Source organism: Prinia subflava, chromosome 1 (genome assembly GCF_021018805.1).
Source record: "Prinia subflava isolate CZ2003 ecotype Zambia chromosome 1, Cam_Psub_1.2, whole genome shotgun sequence".
In the NCBI taxonomy this organism is placed as follows: domain Eukaryota; kingdom Metazoa; phylum Chordata; class Aves; order Passeriformes; family Cisticolidae; genus Prinia; species Prinia subflava.
In genome coordinates, this window is record NC_086247.1 from 24,808,953 (window position 1) to 24,825,089 (window position 16,137).

The window sequence follows — 16,137 nt, forward strand, 5'->3', positions numbered from 1 at the left end:
AGTTTTGTATACTAACTTTAAAAAATTAAGCAACTGAATATATCTGTGTTTAATAAATGTATTAAAAGCTGTACATGCTTGTTTTGTGCAAAGAAAACGTGTTCATTATAGATATTAATTATTTCTTAATAATTAATTAATTACTTATATTTTTATTTATTTTATTTATTTATTATATTTATTTATTATATTTATATAAATTTATCTGCAAATGTTCGTGTTTATAGTTAAAGGGCAAGAATGAACATTTCTTTAGGAGAAAGTAAATAAGTAGAATCCAGTTTTTGCTGAACAGTTCAAAATTTGGTTGTCTCCAGGAGTATCTAAGCATTAAAAAGGTATTTTTTTGTTTGTGATAGTGGATAAGGAACCCAAATATGTTGTTTCTTCCTTCTACTCACCTCCTAAGTAGGGCTTTCACATTTCTACCTCACAGGCCTGTTGAGATGATGCATTTTTAAGTGTGTATCACTAGTCAAATATTAGATCAGATTCTTATATTTCTTGCAGATATTTATTTGTGAACTTCTTGTATATATGTGAACTTCTCCAACTATTTTCTGCCATGCAAGGCAGTTCAGGTAGTTGGGTGTCTTGAATTGTAGACTGTATGAGCTTTATAAAGAAACAGTGAAATTAAAACAAGTGAAAAACCCTGCTCACAACACAGTCAGTCTAATCTCTCTAATGACCAAAAGAAAATAGATATTTGGTTCTTTCAGAAAACATTTCTGTTCTGTTTTGTCTGAAAAGACCTCCATATTCCACAACCAACTGTCTTTCCGTCCTAAGCTGAATAGCTGATACCAATCTCTAATTTTTTCTCCACTGTTAAACGTTTCATAGGTACTGACTATTCTGGCATTTTTTGTAGCACAGTGGTTCTGCTCTTACAGGTGCTGGAGCAGTTGCCATTGTTACAATGCTAACAAAGTAATTTACCAAGATCCTGGGCTCAAAACTTTTCAGAATATCTGGTTTTTTGTTTGCACCTTGCACCTTACTTTCAGAACTTTTTTGACTTCAAAAGTATTTCCCTCTTAAAAAAGGGGGGTTTTGTTTTGTTTTGTTTGTTTGTTTGTTTGTTTGTTTTTTAAATGGGAGTTGTTTCAAAAGCAAAGGAAACTACTGAAGTCCTTTGTCTTACCTTTAGTTACTAAAAGTAATGTAATTCAATACTTGAAAATTCTGAGACGAAAAGTCATCGGGCAGTAATGATGGAACAAGAGAGGTCAAGGCAAATCACTTTATGGTGCAAAAATAATTAGGTAAAAATGAGTGGCCTTTCTTAGTATCAATGTTGGCATGTGCTGTAAAGAAGGGAAGATGTCTCTCAAGATGTGTAACTATCTCTGCAGAGGGAAGGGACATACAGTTCTGGCAAAAAGTATGACAAAGTACGACCCCAGTAGATGGGCAAAATGTGCTGCCCAGGGATCAGCAAGCGTTTTCAGTTCTCTTTGTCTGAATCCTGGTAATCTCCAGGCCATGACCCAAGTCCCAGTGGGGCCATGAAAGAACAGTTAGAAATCCTTCAAGCTACATCTGGCTAGGAGGAGGATTGTAGCCCTCCGGGTGATTAACTGAAGCTCTGGAATGTGAGATTTTCTTGTAATCTTTATCTTAATGTGCAACTGCAAGTGTAATGGGAAAGCTGAGGGCAATCCTATTCTCAATCCTGTTCTCCTCAAGGCTCTCAAAGGATGGTGACTGAGGCAGCTTATAGAGTTGCAGACCCCTGGTTTCAGATAGTTTCTGAGTCCTAACTGCAGTCTGAATGGGAAACAAAGGATTGTCACTTGTTGAAAACAGCTGCTCCATATGAGATCAGGTTTTAGATAGTAAGAAAGCAGAAGAAGTCAGCCAAGACAGTGCTTTTCCCCTCTTTAAAGATGTGGCGCTCAGACCAGGTTTTCTCGCAGCATTTACTGTTTTATTTAACTTTTTTGGTAAGTTCCTATCCTTCCATGCATATTCAGTACAGCTATAGCCACTTTTGGAGGCTGCCTGCTTTCAGGCAGCTAACCACAAACCAAGCTGGGAATGATGGCAACTCAGAGCAGCCTTTCCTCTGATTTCTGATTGTTCTTTTTCATCTCTGTTGAAACTGCTTTTAATCTGTCCTCTTAACATGTGCTACACTCTTGCAGGCCAATCTGCCCCTGCTGCAGCGGGAGCTGCTGCACTGTGCAAGGCTAGCCAAGCAGAACCCAGCCCAGTACCTCGCCCAGCACGAACAGCTGCTTCTGGATGCCAGCACCACCTCACCTGTTGACTCCTCAGAGCTGCTTCTCGATGTGAACGAAAACGGGAAGAGGCGAACTCCAGACAGGTGAGTGCCACTGCGCCTTCTGTGCCCTGCCCAGTGTCTGTGGGCCCGAGATGCTGAGCTCCACCAGCACAGGAAGGGGGTGGGTGCTGGGGGGATACTCAGAGGGTGTTCCCTGGGTGCCTTCAGGTCCAGCCTGACCGTGAATGTTTCCAGACATGGCGCATCCACCACCTCTCTGGGCATCCTGTGCCGGTGTTTCACCACCTACTGTATTAAAAATTTCTTCCTTATACCTAGTCTGAATCTACTCTCTTATTCCCATGCCTTTTCATAACAGGCCCTGCTTATGCATGTCTGAATATACATATTTACATGTATATATATGGACTGAGCTACATACACGTATATATTCCTGAGTATATAAATATAGTACATGCACACACTGATTCAGTAACCTCAGGACACACTGTGTTCATATGAGCACAAAAGTAATGGTCAGCCAGTACTGTAGTACTTTGTGCACAGCATTTCTGTCATGAAGTGACAAGCAGCAGATCATGCCAGCTCCATATGCAAGTCCTGTGCATCTGACGTTTTGTTGAACTCAACATTAAATGGGAAGAGAGTCGCCAGGCATTTATATTGAGAAGTACAAGGCAAAGCCCAGAGCACTCTCAGGGCTTTGGCTCCTTCTGCTGTGGCATCTTTCCATATCCATACATGGAATATGCATATTTCTTTCAAATAGGGATATTTCTTTCAAAGAGGAGAAATGTTCACTGAAATCTGTTTTGTTGTTGAGCTGAGGAGTGTCCATGCAGAAGTGGTCAAGTGAATGCATGTGTGTGAAGTACAGTAGCTTTAGGGGCAGGGAACAGTTATTATTTTCCGGAATAAAGTTCTTTGGTTAGTATTACAAGGAAATGACTCTTGCAGCTATTTACTTTTAACTGTCTTCCTATGCTAATGTTAGAAATTCAACTGGCATTTACTTTTTACCTTTGGGAAACTCAGGTATTGTATTTTTCATTGATTTGTTTGCCATGGGTTTTATAGTGTGAAAAACTTTTATTGTACTGTTCTGCCAAATACCACTACCTGTATGCCTGAAGTATGCAAGTGCCCTAGTTATCCTTTAAATGAAAAAGGTGATTTGCAAAGTCAAGAAGCCTCATAACTTTGTACGGGTGACATTTTTGTGTTGGAACAGGCTTGAATGGCACAAAAATACAGAGAAAAAGTCTGAAAGCTCACAGTCATACTTTAGACTTCTCATAGCCAGAAGTGAACAGTAAAATTTAAAGTCACATAGCCATTAGATAGAAAAAGATGTGAAAGTATTTGAAATTAGTTTTCCCCAGACTGTGTTTCAGAAAAATCACTATGGACCAGTGAGAAAATTAAGATACAAGGAGAAAAGCTCTCTTTATATGTAGCGACCCTCTTTTCACCAGTTTTTCCACACAACTAGACCAAACTGAAGCAGCTCTTGGAGTTAACATAAGCATGTTTCTGCACTCCAGAAAGATGATTAATTTTTGGACATTTTATGTGTATTCTCTTACTATGTGCAATGAAATAAATTTTCCAAATCTGAAATTCAGCATATTGGAGCAGTTCTGCATATCCTCTATCTTTGCAGAGTAGTGTACCAAAACATCTGTTAAAAAGGCCTCTTAATATCTTGTGAATAACTTAAATGTCAGCATGCTGTTGTGTCAGCAGCAGACACAACATTTTTCCTACAAGGAGATAGACGGTCATGAAATTATCTCATAAGCCAGTGAGGTATTTCTTGACAGAATACAGAGAAGAGCAATGTGCCTTCCTGACAACCTTAACTCACTTTTTTTTTTTTTTTTTCCTGTTAGTAGAGAGCCATATTACTCATATCTCCCATAAGGCCACAAAGAAAAAAATGCAAAATAAAGAGTTTCCTTTGCTTTCCATCTTAGCACTTGGAATAAAGCTTCCCTCTCTTTGAGACCCCGTTTGATGGTGTTGAATTTCAGTTGTTTTGTAGTAAGTACCATCTCACCTGCGTTATCTTCAGTCCTGCTTGTGAGAGAGAAGATGGGTGATGCAGGTAGAGACCAGGACAAGAACTTTGTAATGGAAAGACACTATGCTGGTTTTATAACAAAAAGGACATAAGATTAGCATATAAAGGGACCAGCAGATCAGGAGAATATGGGATTTTAAGCTCAGCTTTCATCTTTTAATTAAAACTGAGGCCCAGACCTAGAGAGATTTGGGTATGGTTTATGGATTTTCTTCTCAGCATTTCCTTTTAGTTAAAATATATAGGTGCTCTTGAAATTCATAAGTCTCTGCTTGCAAAGTCAAGTGCCTGTGGCTTCAGAGCTGAAGTCTCTCTTAGGCTGTGAACAGCTTGAGGAGCCTTCAGCTCCTTCACAGGTAGTAATGCAGCTTTTGGAGTGAGGGGTAGACAGTTTAACTTCCACTGTTGTGGGTAAGAGCCTGTGTTTGAATTTCTAGGGTCCAGGGAGGGTGCAGTTTGGGCTGTCCTGCTGGCCTGTGCACTCCAAGGTGCAGCAGCTCTGTCAGTTGCAGCCTGAAATTCAGCTCCTTAGTTCGGGGGAAGTGGTGTTTCAGAAAAACTCATCCTTTCTTTTTGACTCTGCAACTATTTGCTGTAATGAAAAACACTCACGAGAAAAGAGACTGCCCAGTGCACTCATTGGAATGGTACCTTGAGCTTAAAAAGTAAGTTGGTTTTGTTCAGTGTCAAGCAACCCTGTCACTGGTTAGTCACATCTACTTCTCCATTGCCTATGACTATAATAAAAGCTATACAGAAAAATATATGTTGTAGTGTTGGCTGAGCCAAGTTCAGTGGAGTTGTCTTGTGCACTCAGGAACATTTGTGCAACAGATTTAGTAAAAAAGAACAAGATGCTTTTGGAAAGATTCTTAAATTTACTGAATTGGAGCCTGCATACATTTTAATGTGGATAATGTAAGTAAATCAACCATAAAAAACTGTCCTCAGAGGCAGAACATGCCTAGACTGAGTGAGTATTGAAACCAAATACTTGTCTGGCTTTATACTCATTACACTATTAATTATTTTAATTGTGTACAGAGGACTATGAGGAAACATCTGGAAATATATATACCTTTTGTTTAGAAATACAAGTAATTTTCAAATATACTAATAAAAATTCTGCAGAAGATATCAGACATCCTTTAAGGGAAGGGTTTACTGTGACTCCATGGCTAATAAATGAAAAGAAATTGCTCAAAGACCACACATCTTTCCAGGAGAACTAAGTGCAGCTGGAGTAATTTTGATTGAAGATGTGTGTCTTACTGAAGTAAACTGTGATATCTTTTTCACTTCCCAAGGTATATGATATAGATATATAGTTATACACAGGCATGCATTGTATATAATTTTTTGTTTGTATATGTTATATGTATACATACATATTTATATTTTTCATTTGGGCATGGTTAACTGCATACCATGGATTCCAGTAGAGGCAGTACTGTGGAGGATTAGGCAAAGAAAGTGGAACATTTGTTACATGTAACCACAGCTGCCTCATGATTTTTTGTTAAAGAAAGTCCACATACAGTAATTTTTTCTGCTTATAATTTCAGAACCTTTTTTGCATATCCATTTTCCAATTCTGGTTATTTATCTCCATATCCGAGTCTACTGTATGTGAGGTTTTATAGAGCAATCTGACAGGCGAGCTTTGTGTTTTACTGAATGTTTTCTTGGTGCATATGGTCTGACACGGATGAGCAGCCACGGTGAGGTTTTGGAGTCTATTAAACTAGCTCATTAAAAAGATCAATCTGTTTCTGTAATAACACTGGGAACCATCAGTCACTGCAAGAGAGGAAAACTGACACCTGAGGAGACAACACATTTTGGTAATTTGTTCATGACATGTCATGAACAAAGTGTTCACTGTATTTTGTTTACAAGTTTTGGAGTTTACATTCTACTGTAGTAAAGTTAAGGAACTTGGACCACAGTGAGTTTTTATTTTGGTGAATAAATGCTTAATTATAAATCACATGATTTTAAATACATTAACAACAAAAAACTTTGTGCTAATTACTCATCCTTTGAGCTTGCTGGAAAGGGCTGATGGCATGTGACCATGTCATATAGTGGCTCTACGTTTATGACAGCTGCCTACAAAGTGGATGTAAGATAACAAAAAATTCTGTTAGAATAGCATCATTTTGAGTGAGAAGAAAACAAAAGTGGCCATGATTATGTTGTGACTTTAGAAAGTGCTGCTGTGGTTACAGTACCCTTGGAACCCATGAGAAGAAATACATGTTGAAGGTACCTGGGCACAGAGATCAACTTTGATAATAGTGTTAGGTAAATCTTATTTGTAGAGGCTCCTCAGTATCTCAGTAAGGTGAAGGATTCTCACAGCTCTTATATCTGACATCTGTGCTCCTTGTATGCCGTGTGTAATTATGAGGAATTTTAAAAGAATTTCTGTAATATGAACTTCTAACAAGGTAGAAAAGTAATCTTTTCTGTAACACAGTATTATAAACAGCTACTTTATTCTATCAAAGCATTATCATTTGTTTGATTCATCAAACCTTTATTGGCGGAAGTCAGTTTAAATCAAAGCATCTTGCACAAATAGTAGATGAACAGCTTTGTCTCATTCTTGTAAGCTGACTTTGAAATACACATAATACTGAAGCCTAATTTTCTAGCCAAGGCAGTTTTGCATGATCAGATTTTCTACCCGGCAAATTACCCACATATTGCAATAATTTAAAACTGAAATCATAACCTACAACTAACATAAATTCTATCAAATAGGTACAGGCTAAAAAGTAGTGTCTATTCTTTTGTTTTTTATCTGAGTAAATCGTGGCTTCAAGTAAAATGATCCCTTGTTTGTTTATAGCTGAAGGACTCCATCTTTCTCATATTGCAAATTTTCCAAACAACTGTGTTGATTTATAGGCACATCAAGGAAAATGTGGCCAACAGGAGAAAGAAAAGAAGTGTCAACTATGCTTCCTACACATTCACCATTATTTCCTCTCTACACCTTGTGGTTGCTTTGCAAAATCAGATGAAAGCAGGTTAAAATTGTGGTGGTGTTATATTTGGAACTACTATTCACATGAGTGTGCCAGTTACTGGGAGAGAGGAGTACTTCCTCAGGCACCAGGTGAAATGCTGTTGCCCCAAGGGGGAAAACCTAAAAGATTGAGTAAGACTGAGAGTCTCATTCTGATATTCTGGTAAGCTGTGTATTTGGTCAGTGCAGAAAATATAACAACAAATTGTAGAATTAAATTTTTACACCCAGAAACGACATAACAGCCATTACCCAGCATAATAGCAAAAACATCGTTTCAGTAAATATGTTTTCAAGAGTCATGTTAGTTTCTATGTTAGTCAGAGTTCAGTGGATATGCTGGTGTGTTTTCCAAGCTAAAGAAGTACATTCCAGTTAAGGTAATTAAGTAGATAGCATTACTAAAAAACACAGAAATACCTGTACATTAAGGTGCAAATATATACATTTGTATGAAAATATACGATTTTAACATCAAGCTGTAGTGCAGAAAAGGAAAATTGGATTCCCACTTGTCCCAGTTTTATGCCTTAAACTTTTCCTACACTGAGTGATCAAAAGTCAATGAGGTATTTTTTGCTGTTTCTGATTTTTACTCATTTAAGTTAGAGAACAGTCTAGCTGTAGTACTAAAGTACTTAGGTGAATTTTTAGTTTGCCTTGTACAGACAGGAAAATCCATTTCTTTTGCTTGCATAGTATTTTGACAGCTGGAAGGCTGGCACATTGAGGACATACATGCAAAGAAAACACACAACAGCAAGTAAATACAAACTTGTCTTGAGCTGTCAGAAACATCACCACCCATTGGGAGTTATTGCAAGCAGTTACATCATGCCAAAAGTAATAAAAAATATATGATAGACCTCAGGTTTCCTTGGTTAGGAGTTTTCATAGCCATGCTGCGTTTCTTTTGAAACAAGGTACATGCTCCACTTTAGCAAAGCATGTCTTTTATATCTGCCCCAAATTAGAATGGACGTCCTGCTGTGCTGGTGAAAGATTCTTCCCTTTTTGCCAAGTTACAATTTGGGATAATATGTATATACCTGCAGCTTCTCTGGCATTAGTAATTTTTTGTGAGGTCTCAGAGAAATTGCTTCACTCCTTCTGAAAATAATGCGGCCCATTTCTTGCTAGTTACAAGATCTTAGTTTGATTCTCTCTCTCAGAGGATATTGGCAATGATTTGGTTTCACCCTTCCTCTCACTGGCAGTAAATGGGAACCTGTTGAGAGGTGACAATTAATAAACTGAGTGTTTCCCCACAGACAGTCCTTGGAGGGTGGTTGGTTTCTGGAGGAAGGTTTGTTGTAGGGCAGTTGGTTTTAACACAGGCAAACAAGAAAAATCGCTCAAATTTACCTTTCTGTCAAAGTATCAAAAAATTGTTAATACTAGGAATGATACATTATGCCATCCATTTTTTCCAGAGGATAAGTTCTTATATAAAAAAAAGCTGGAATATATCAGCAGTTTAATAAAAGTTTTTGGAGGGAGAAATGAAACCTCAGTTTACAATATTTATATCTAATAAACTTTCTGATCAAAGCTAATATTTTGTAGATTTTCTTTATTCACGTGGTTAAAAAAAACCCCAAACATCTTTTGGTGAAATGAAACTTCCCCAAAATGGGTTGTGAACCTGTTGAAGTAACTCGAGGTGGGGGAAGGAAGGGAAGGGGGCGTGTTTTGGTTTGGTTTTTTGTTGGGTTTTTTGGTTGGTTGGTTGGTATTTTGTTTGTTTGAGTTTTTGTTATAGTTTGTGGTTTGTTTTTTTTTTTTATATATATTTTATTTTAATGGAGAATTAGTTCAGGGTGAGTTCAAGATTCTCAGACAGAGGTGTCAAGTAGAGATTTCTTTGGAAATAGCTGATTATGAATTGAATTAAAAAGTAACTAGAACATTCCTTCTCCTCAGTAGCTCTTCCAAGTTGCCTGAGCATAAGGTGCCTTACCTGTCTAAGAGTAATGGAGTGGGAAATCCTGAAAATTACTGAGGACTTGAATCTAACCACATCTTCCAGCAAAATTAATGACAGACACGGCACCTTTGACTGGAGTAGCCCAGGTGGTGCAAAAATCTCTGAAGGATGCATTTCTCATGATTTAGAGTCAATTCTTCCCAAAGTCTCTGTGTGACACTGATCTTGATGGAAGCTCATGGCATGCTCAGCTTCAGCACACTGACATGCGCTGCTAGACTTTCTGTTATACTCTTGAAAAAAAACCCCATTTTTTCAACTGCAGATTTCTCCTAATCATCATAACCTATAGCACTACTGAAAATAGGAATTTCTTGGTCCCTAGCTTCATGTATCAGTTGATGGTTTCACGTCTGCAATTGCATGTGTATCCACCAAGTCTCTGATCTCAGAGAAGGCTGCCTGCTCTCCAGCCCCTCGTTAAGTGGCTCTGTCAGAAGGCTCATCTTGCTAGTATTTCTCCAGTTACAAGAATGGTTAGACAAGGTGAATGAGTCCTTTGTATGTTTTGAATCAGCAGTGTTATGAAATGACCTGCAACACCACACATTTGGAGCTAAGTGAAAGAACAAACTTTAGTTCCTGAAGCTGCATGTGTAGGTGGGGGTGCATGTTCCCAAGCTCTATTCATTAAGTGAATTAAAGTTCCTTTGCTTTGTTTTTCAGAACCAAAGAAAATGGCTTTGACAGAGAGCCTTTGCACTCAGAGCATCCAAGCAAGCGGCCCTGCACTATTAGCCCAGGCCAGCGGTACAGTCCAAATAATGGCTTATCTTATCAGCCCAATGGTCTGCCTCATCCCACCCCACCTCCTCCTCAGCATTATCGTTTGGATGATATGGCCATTGCCCACCACTACAGGGACTCATACAGACACCCCAATCACAGGGACCTCAGGGACAGAAACAGACCTATGGGTAAGGCACGTTGATTTTCTGCATTGGTTTTTTAGACTTCTTTTTTCCCTTATAACTCAATTTATAGCCTTTATGGCTGTTTGTCAATCCAGCTGCTTCTAATGGCCTTATTTCAGATCTTTATTTGTAAAAGTAGATTGAATTGTGTCTCTAAGTAAGAGGTCAGAACCTGTGTTTTCAGAGCTGCACGGGTGACATGGATACTCAGGTGTATGGCAGGCAAGGACAGGTAGAGCCTTTTATTTTTCTTCTGATGTCATTTGTGATGATAGCAACATCGATATAGCTTGATCTCAGCTTAGAGCAGAAGAAAGTTGTTATCTTTCAGAGAAGTGTTGTGCGTGTGACATCTCCAGGGCAGATGGGGCTCTCTGTGGAGGATGTGAGCAGCAGAGTGCCAGCCACACCCCATGCAGCACGGCCTGGTTTCATGGGATGCCTGATGCTCTTGGGTTTTGCTTCACATCTGCACTTGCTGTTCTTCCTTGTTTTAAACAAATCTTCAGTAAAAGAGGAACACTTACAAATATTCAGCATCTGTATAGAGGAGGCTAAACAAAGAACAAGTGTTGGTTCCCCTTGAGTGTTGATAATAAATACTGGCTTGGTTGTATCATTGTCAGCTGCTCTGATATATGTGCTACATTTTAACCACATGTTGTTTAAACATCTGTGAAGGGATGAACCCTTAATGATGCTCTGTTGGCATGGTAGTAATTACTGTATTTAGTGAAATAACACTGAGTTTATACTAATTTTTTTTTCAAGTCAGTGAAGTACAGCTAGTATTATATGCACTAAGTTACCAAATAATTGCCTTGCTGACTTCAAGTAGTACAAATGAAAAATTATAATTATTGTATAATATTGTATTATGTTATATTTATATATATAATAATTGTACATAGTCAGAAAGAGCTATGTCCATTTTGAAAGGTCACCTTGCAACCTATAGCACTTACAGAATTGAAGATATTAAACTGAACAAAACAGTAGCATCTTGTGTGGGGAAAGTACTAAAGAGAACTTAGAGCAAAGTTTTAAAGCCTTTTTTTTTTTTCCTTGGTGGTGGTGGTATTCCTGATACTACAACAGGTAATATATGATGGTTTTACCTATAGGCTCTTTTGCTTTTTTTCCCCCACAGAGGACTTCCAACGTTATAAACATAATTTGCTCCTCTTTGGCAGGGTTGCATGGCACGCGTCAAGAAGAAATGATTGATCACAGGCTAACAGACAGAGAATGGGCAGAAGAGTGGAAACATCTTGACCATGTAAGGGCTAAATATCCATTTATGTATAATTGTCTGAACAAAGGCCTTCTAAGATAGGAATTTAAAATTTTTACTTTAAAACCTATTTGAATTCCAGGACAAGTTTTGAAAGCTTTGCTGATTATATCAGAGGGCTTGATGTTCCCCATTAAGCCTTATCACGCCTTGCTGATACGTGTCTCCTGCATTATCCTAATTATTACAGTCTGCCAAAAGAGGAATGGACTTTCTCTATAAACTCTGGATCTGGGGATTGGATTTGTTCATGAATTTATTAGTTCTTCCAAAATTTGAAGGCATCAGTTCTAGACCAGATCTTGAGTCCTCTGTGGTGCCATGTAATACTAGCAGTAGGGCTACAGCCTGTTCAGTTGTTTTCTCTTTGTCTTTGCTCTTTCTCCTGTAAGTCCCTATCAGTATAGTTTAGGACCACCAGTTAAAAAGGAAGGTATTGTCATTAAAAATCTAGAAGTTTTCAGCTGTAGTTGAGGTTAACAGAGAGGGACTCCTTCATTATTAAAACCCATGCACTCTGTACACTAACGTTGTCTTTATTATTTTGTCACTCTGTGAGTAAAAAGTTCTCCTTTGTTTCTGTGCTCCATCCACTGCTGTGAATAGTTGTTGAACTGTATAATGGACATGGTGGAAAAAACCAGGCGATCTCTCACTGTCCTACGGCGATGTCAGGAAGCAGACCGTGAGGAGCTGAATTACTGGATACGGCGGTACAGTGATGCGGAGGATTTAAAAAAAGGTGGAAACAGCAGTAGTAGTCATTCCAGACAGCAGAGCCCAGTGAATCCAGATCCAGTTTCATTAGGTACAGTATCTTCATTGAAAATCGTGCACTGGTTTTCTTTAAGTTCAGCTAAGTGATAGATGACGTTTACATTTGTTCTTCTGATTTTTCTGTTATAGTGACGATTTCTCTCTGCTGACTACTAAATTAACTCTAACTCTTATGCCCGAACAGTGGTGTTTCTGGGTGGAATGGCTTATGGGTTTTTGGGTGATGCTTGATAATTTGCTTTCCATTCAGCAAAGTCTGAGAGGGTGGGGTGGGAGGATAGACTGTCATGTAGGAGTGGCAAACAGTGAGATGTGCACTCATTCTCTGTTCCTTCTGACTCCTTCTCTTGCCTGATTGTTTAAAAAATCTGTAGGTGTTCCTGGATTGTTTGCGATTTGAAACAGAGGGCTTTCATCTTCTTAAATCAATTGACTTTTAACCTGGAAGTTTTCTTTCTAAGGAAATGGAGTTATAAAGATATAGGCACTTCTTAGGTGTTATTTTCTGTTTAAAAAGGGAACAAGATCTGGGATGCTCAGTCATGCATACACAATCCTTCTAGGTCTGTGTCCGTCACTGGAGCTTGTGGAGGTGTATCTGAGGACTGTTTTCTGTGTAATTCTATGGAGCTGTGCAGGCCTTGGCTCAAGCTGCAGAGCTTGAGCTGGGTGGGCTGCAGCTGCCTTACAAGGACCAGACCAAACAGCTGGGCTCTCACCCCTGCAGACCTTCACAGTCACTCACACGGTACCTCACACAACTACTCTGAGAGGACTCTGCTAGAGAAAAACAGGCTTTGACTTTGGGGGCTTTCTGTAGGTTACTAGTGTTTTGGCCTTCTCTACCCCATCTCCTCACTTTAGCGGCAGGTATGGTAAAGAAACATCTTGGTGATAATTTGTTATTGTTCTTGCTCTTTTGAAGAGAACAGAAGACTGTGCTTGCTTGTCTAATATTGTCTTGTAAAAAATAAATTGTATCCAGTGCCATCTACTCAAAGTCATCATAAACTGTGCTCATTAGTAGAATTGCATGTGTGTAATTTGGCAACTGCATTTTAAATGTGTTTTCCTTTTGCCTTTAAGAATAACCTACTAAGTCAAAAAACTATTTAATTGCAAATAGAAAAACAGAAAAACAAATCTAATCCCATCTCCATCATTCTCTTGCTAAATTTCTGGAGTTATTACTGTAATATTTAGTGCCTCTTGATAACAATTTTTTTGGTGTGTGTGTGTCAAATTACCTGAGTCAACAGCTCTATAAATGAGCTCCAATCAGTAGAAGGAAGGGTTATGGAAATGCTTCCATAGTTCACTAATAAGTCTAGTCCCTAGAGGAGTCCTTCTGAGAAAGTATTCGGGTAATGGCTTGTATGAACAGTGATAAATGTAATGTAAAGAAAGACTCATAAATAAGGAATCTGAAATGTCAATCACATCTGCAACTTCAGGAAGAACACTTATGAGTAGATCAAAAGCAGTGGCTCACTTCTCTAGTAAAGCTGTGATGCAAAAAGAGACAGGCCGTGGTGCTCGTGTAGTTAGTAGGTAAAAAAAAGTGAAAGGTAACTTGGGTGTTGATATTTTCCCAAGGAAACTGAAACTCATGACATTCATCAAATCTCTATAGATAATATTACAATCCAAGAAAAATAGTCATCACCACAACAACAGGTACATAAGATAAAATAAAGATCAAGCATAGAGTTAGATCCCTATATTAGCATTTGTTTGTGTATTTGTCAAGATGAATTCTTGGAAAATTCTGGCTTGAAAGATAATTATGTAGCCCATCCTTTGGCATTGGACACATCAGTCAGCTCTGCAGTACTGTGGGTACAAATGAACTGGTTAGTGTGAGTCCATTCAATTTTAACATGTCCATTTTGGTTATTTGGTTGAAAAACTACTTCTGAGACTCACAAACTTGGATTGCTTCAGTGATGTAGCATCCTTGTCAGTTCTAAATATTAGTAAGAAGTGCTTTTATATCTGACATGACAGAGAGAAAACACTTTGGAGTCTATGGAAAGCTAATTCTGATATTTCCTCAAATCTGGTAGTAATCTAGTTAACAAAAGGAAGACCTCTAACATTCAGAGGTATAACAAAACTAAAGCAGTATCTGTGAGCCTTGAGATGCTTTAGGGCATTTTAGTTTTGAAGTGGGGAAAAAGGGATTGAAAAATTCCTCCAATATTTTAATTTGAAATACCACAGCATGTAAATATTGGGGAGTTTGCTACAGAGATTCTAAATGTCAGTGATTTCCCTTTGTAACTTTGTATTTTTTCAAACAAGGTAATCCACTCTTTAAATCCATCTTGTCATCTCCACTAGCAAGGTAGAAAAAAAATGGGGGTCATATGGCTACATTATCTGTGCCTTTGTTTCTTTTCCTTTACCATTCAAATATCATCACTGAAGTGATAACTTCTCGTTACAAACATTGTGACACAGTCTTCATAGATAGGCCTTGCTGAAAAACTCTGAGGTGATATCTAGCATGGATAGTTTGTGTTGAAAAGTAATTGAAGAAAATTCTGGTTGTCATTTTGAACCAGTAGACCTTTATTCATGTCAAAGATTTTTGTGCTTCTTTTAATTTGACATCTCTGTAAATCACGTTGAGCCTGGAAGTTTGTAGTATTTGATCAGTATTTTTCTGTTGATATTTTTAATTAAAAAATTAAATTAAATACTTGATCATTCATTTTAATGCAATGCAATCCAATACACACATTAGCCAGCTACAACAGGTTACAAGTTCCCATTTTTCTCCAAGAATGTGCTGAAGGTAAGAGGGTCTATTCTTTTCAGTCTGAATAATACATGTTTATGAAAGTCTAAAAATGACTCAGACTTTATATATATTCAGTTGATTAACTGTGATGGTCTATGAAGTGAATAATACATCATCCAACTCCTCCATTTCTGCTGAAGAATTTCAGTACTACATACTGCAGCAGGACTGCAACTTTCATCCTAATAATGAATAATTACCCATATCAGACACTGTATACTGAAATACACACAGTGGGATAAATTAAAGATGAGGGTTCTTCAGCATCATGGGTTATAAACAAGATCTATAACCACACTGAGTGCAGCTGTGACTCTAGATAAGTGGAGCAGGCACACATCAGAAGGTCTGCAGCAGTGTTGATATTTTGTGTCTGTTGAATTTATCTGAATGGAAATCTTACAAAATAGAGTTTGAAATCTCCAGCTGAAGAGTGCTAATACCTGGAGGATTTGCCTCAGGAAACCAGGATTCTCAGAAGTGTATGAATTTGTCAAAAACACATAGGTTAGCCATTTCTTAAAACATTTTTAAATGTTAACCCTTTCAGACCCTTTTTATTTTTTCTAAAGCTGTTCACTGTCATGTTTTCAGTGTCAGCTGGAGCATTCCTGCCAACATGTCTGTCTATCCATGCTGTGATTATAAACCTGCTCCTTTGCCACTTGCAGATAATCAGCATTGCTGTGATATGCATGATATTCTCAACATGAGCGAACCGTAATGCTGTGAATACCACAGTAACATTTATAACTTGTAATTCTGGAGTGTAAAGCCTCTGTGATACTGGTCACTGATGACGTTAAGTATTGCTCTTAATCCACTTACTGCTTGGGAGGTTTGGGCTAGATTGTGGCTTACTGAACTGCATGCTGTTAGCAGGGCTCCAGCTGCAGAAACATTGCATGTGTGTATTCTCAGTGCTCAGTTCCAACATGGCCTCTGCTTGAGGATGATTCAGTAGTACAGTACCTGTGTGGCTTTTCTT

The 16,137-nt window shown here is 38.2% G+C and overlaps 1 protein-coding gene across 5 annotated transcripts in view; it reads left to right on the top strand.

Moving 5' to 3' along the window:
• Positions 1-16,137, top strand: part of RUNX1T1 (RUNX1 partner transcriptional co-repressor 1) — a 121,647-nt gene that overhangs the window by 82,066 nt on the left and 23,444 nt on the right. For all 5 annotated transcript variants that reach the window (XM_063391303.1, XM_063391285.1, XM_063391320.1 and 2 more), the window contains 4 exons: positions 2,151-2,332; positions 10,025-10,275; positions 11,466-11,551; positions 12,173-12,374. In XM_063391303.1, coding sequence (XP_063247373.1) covers positions 2,151-2,332; positions 10,025-10,275; positions 11,466-11,551; positions 12,173-12,374 — 721 coding nt within the window. The remainder of the gene's footprint in view (positions 1-2,150; positions 2,333-10,024; positions 10,276-11,465; positions 11,552-12,172; positions 12,375-16,137) is intronic.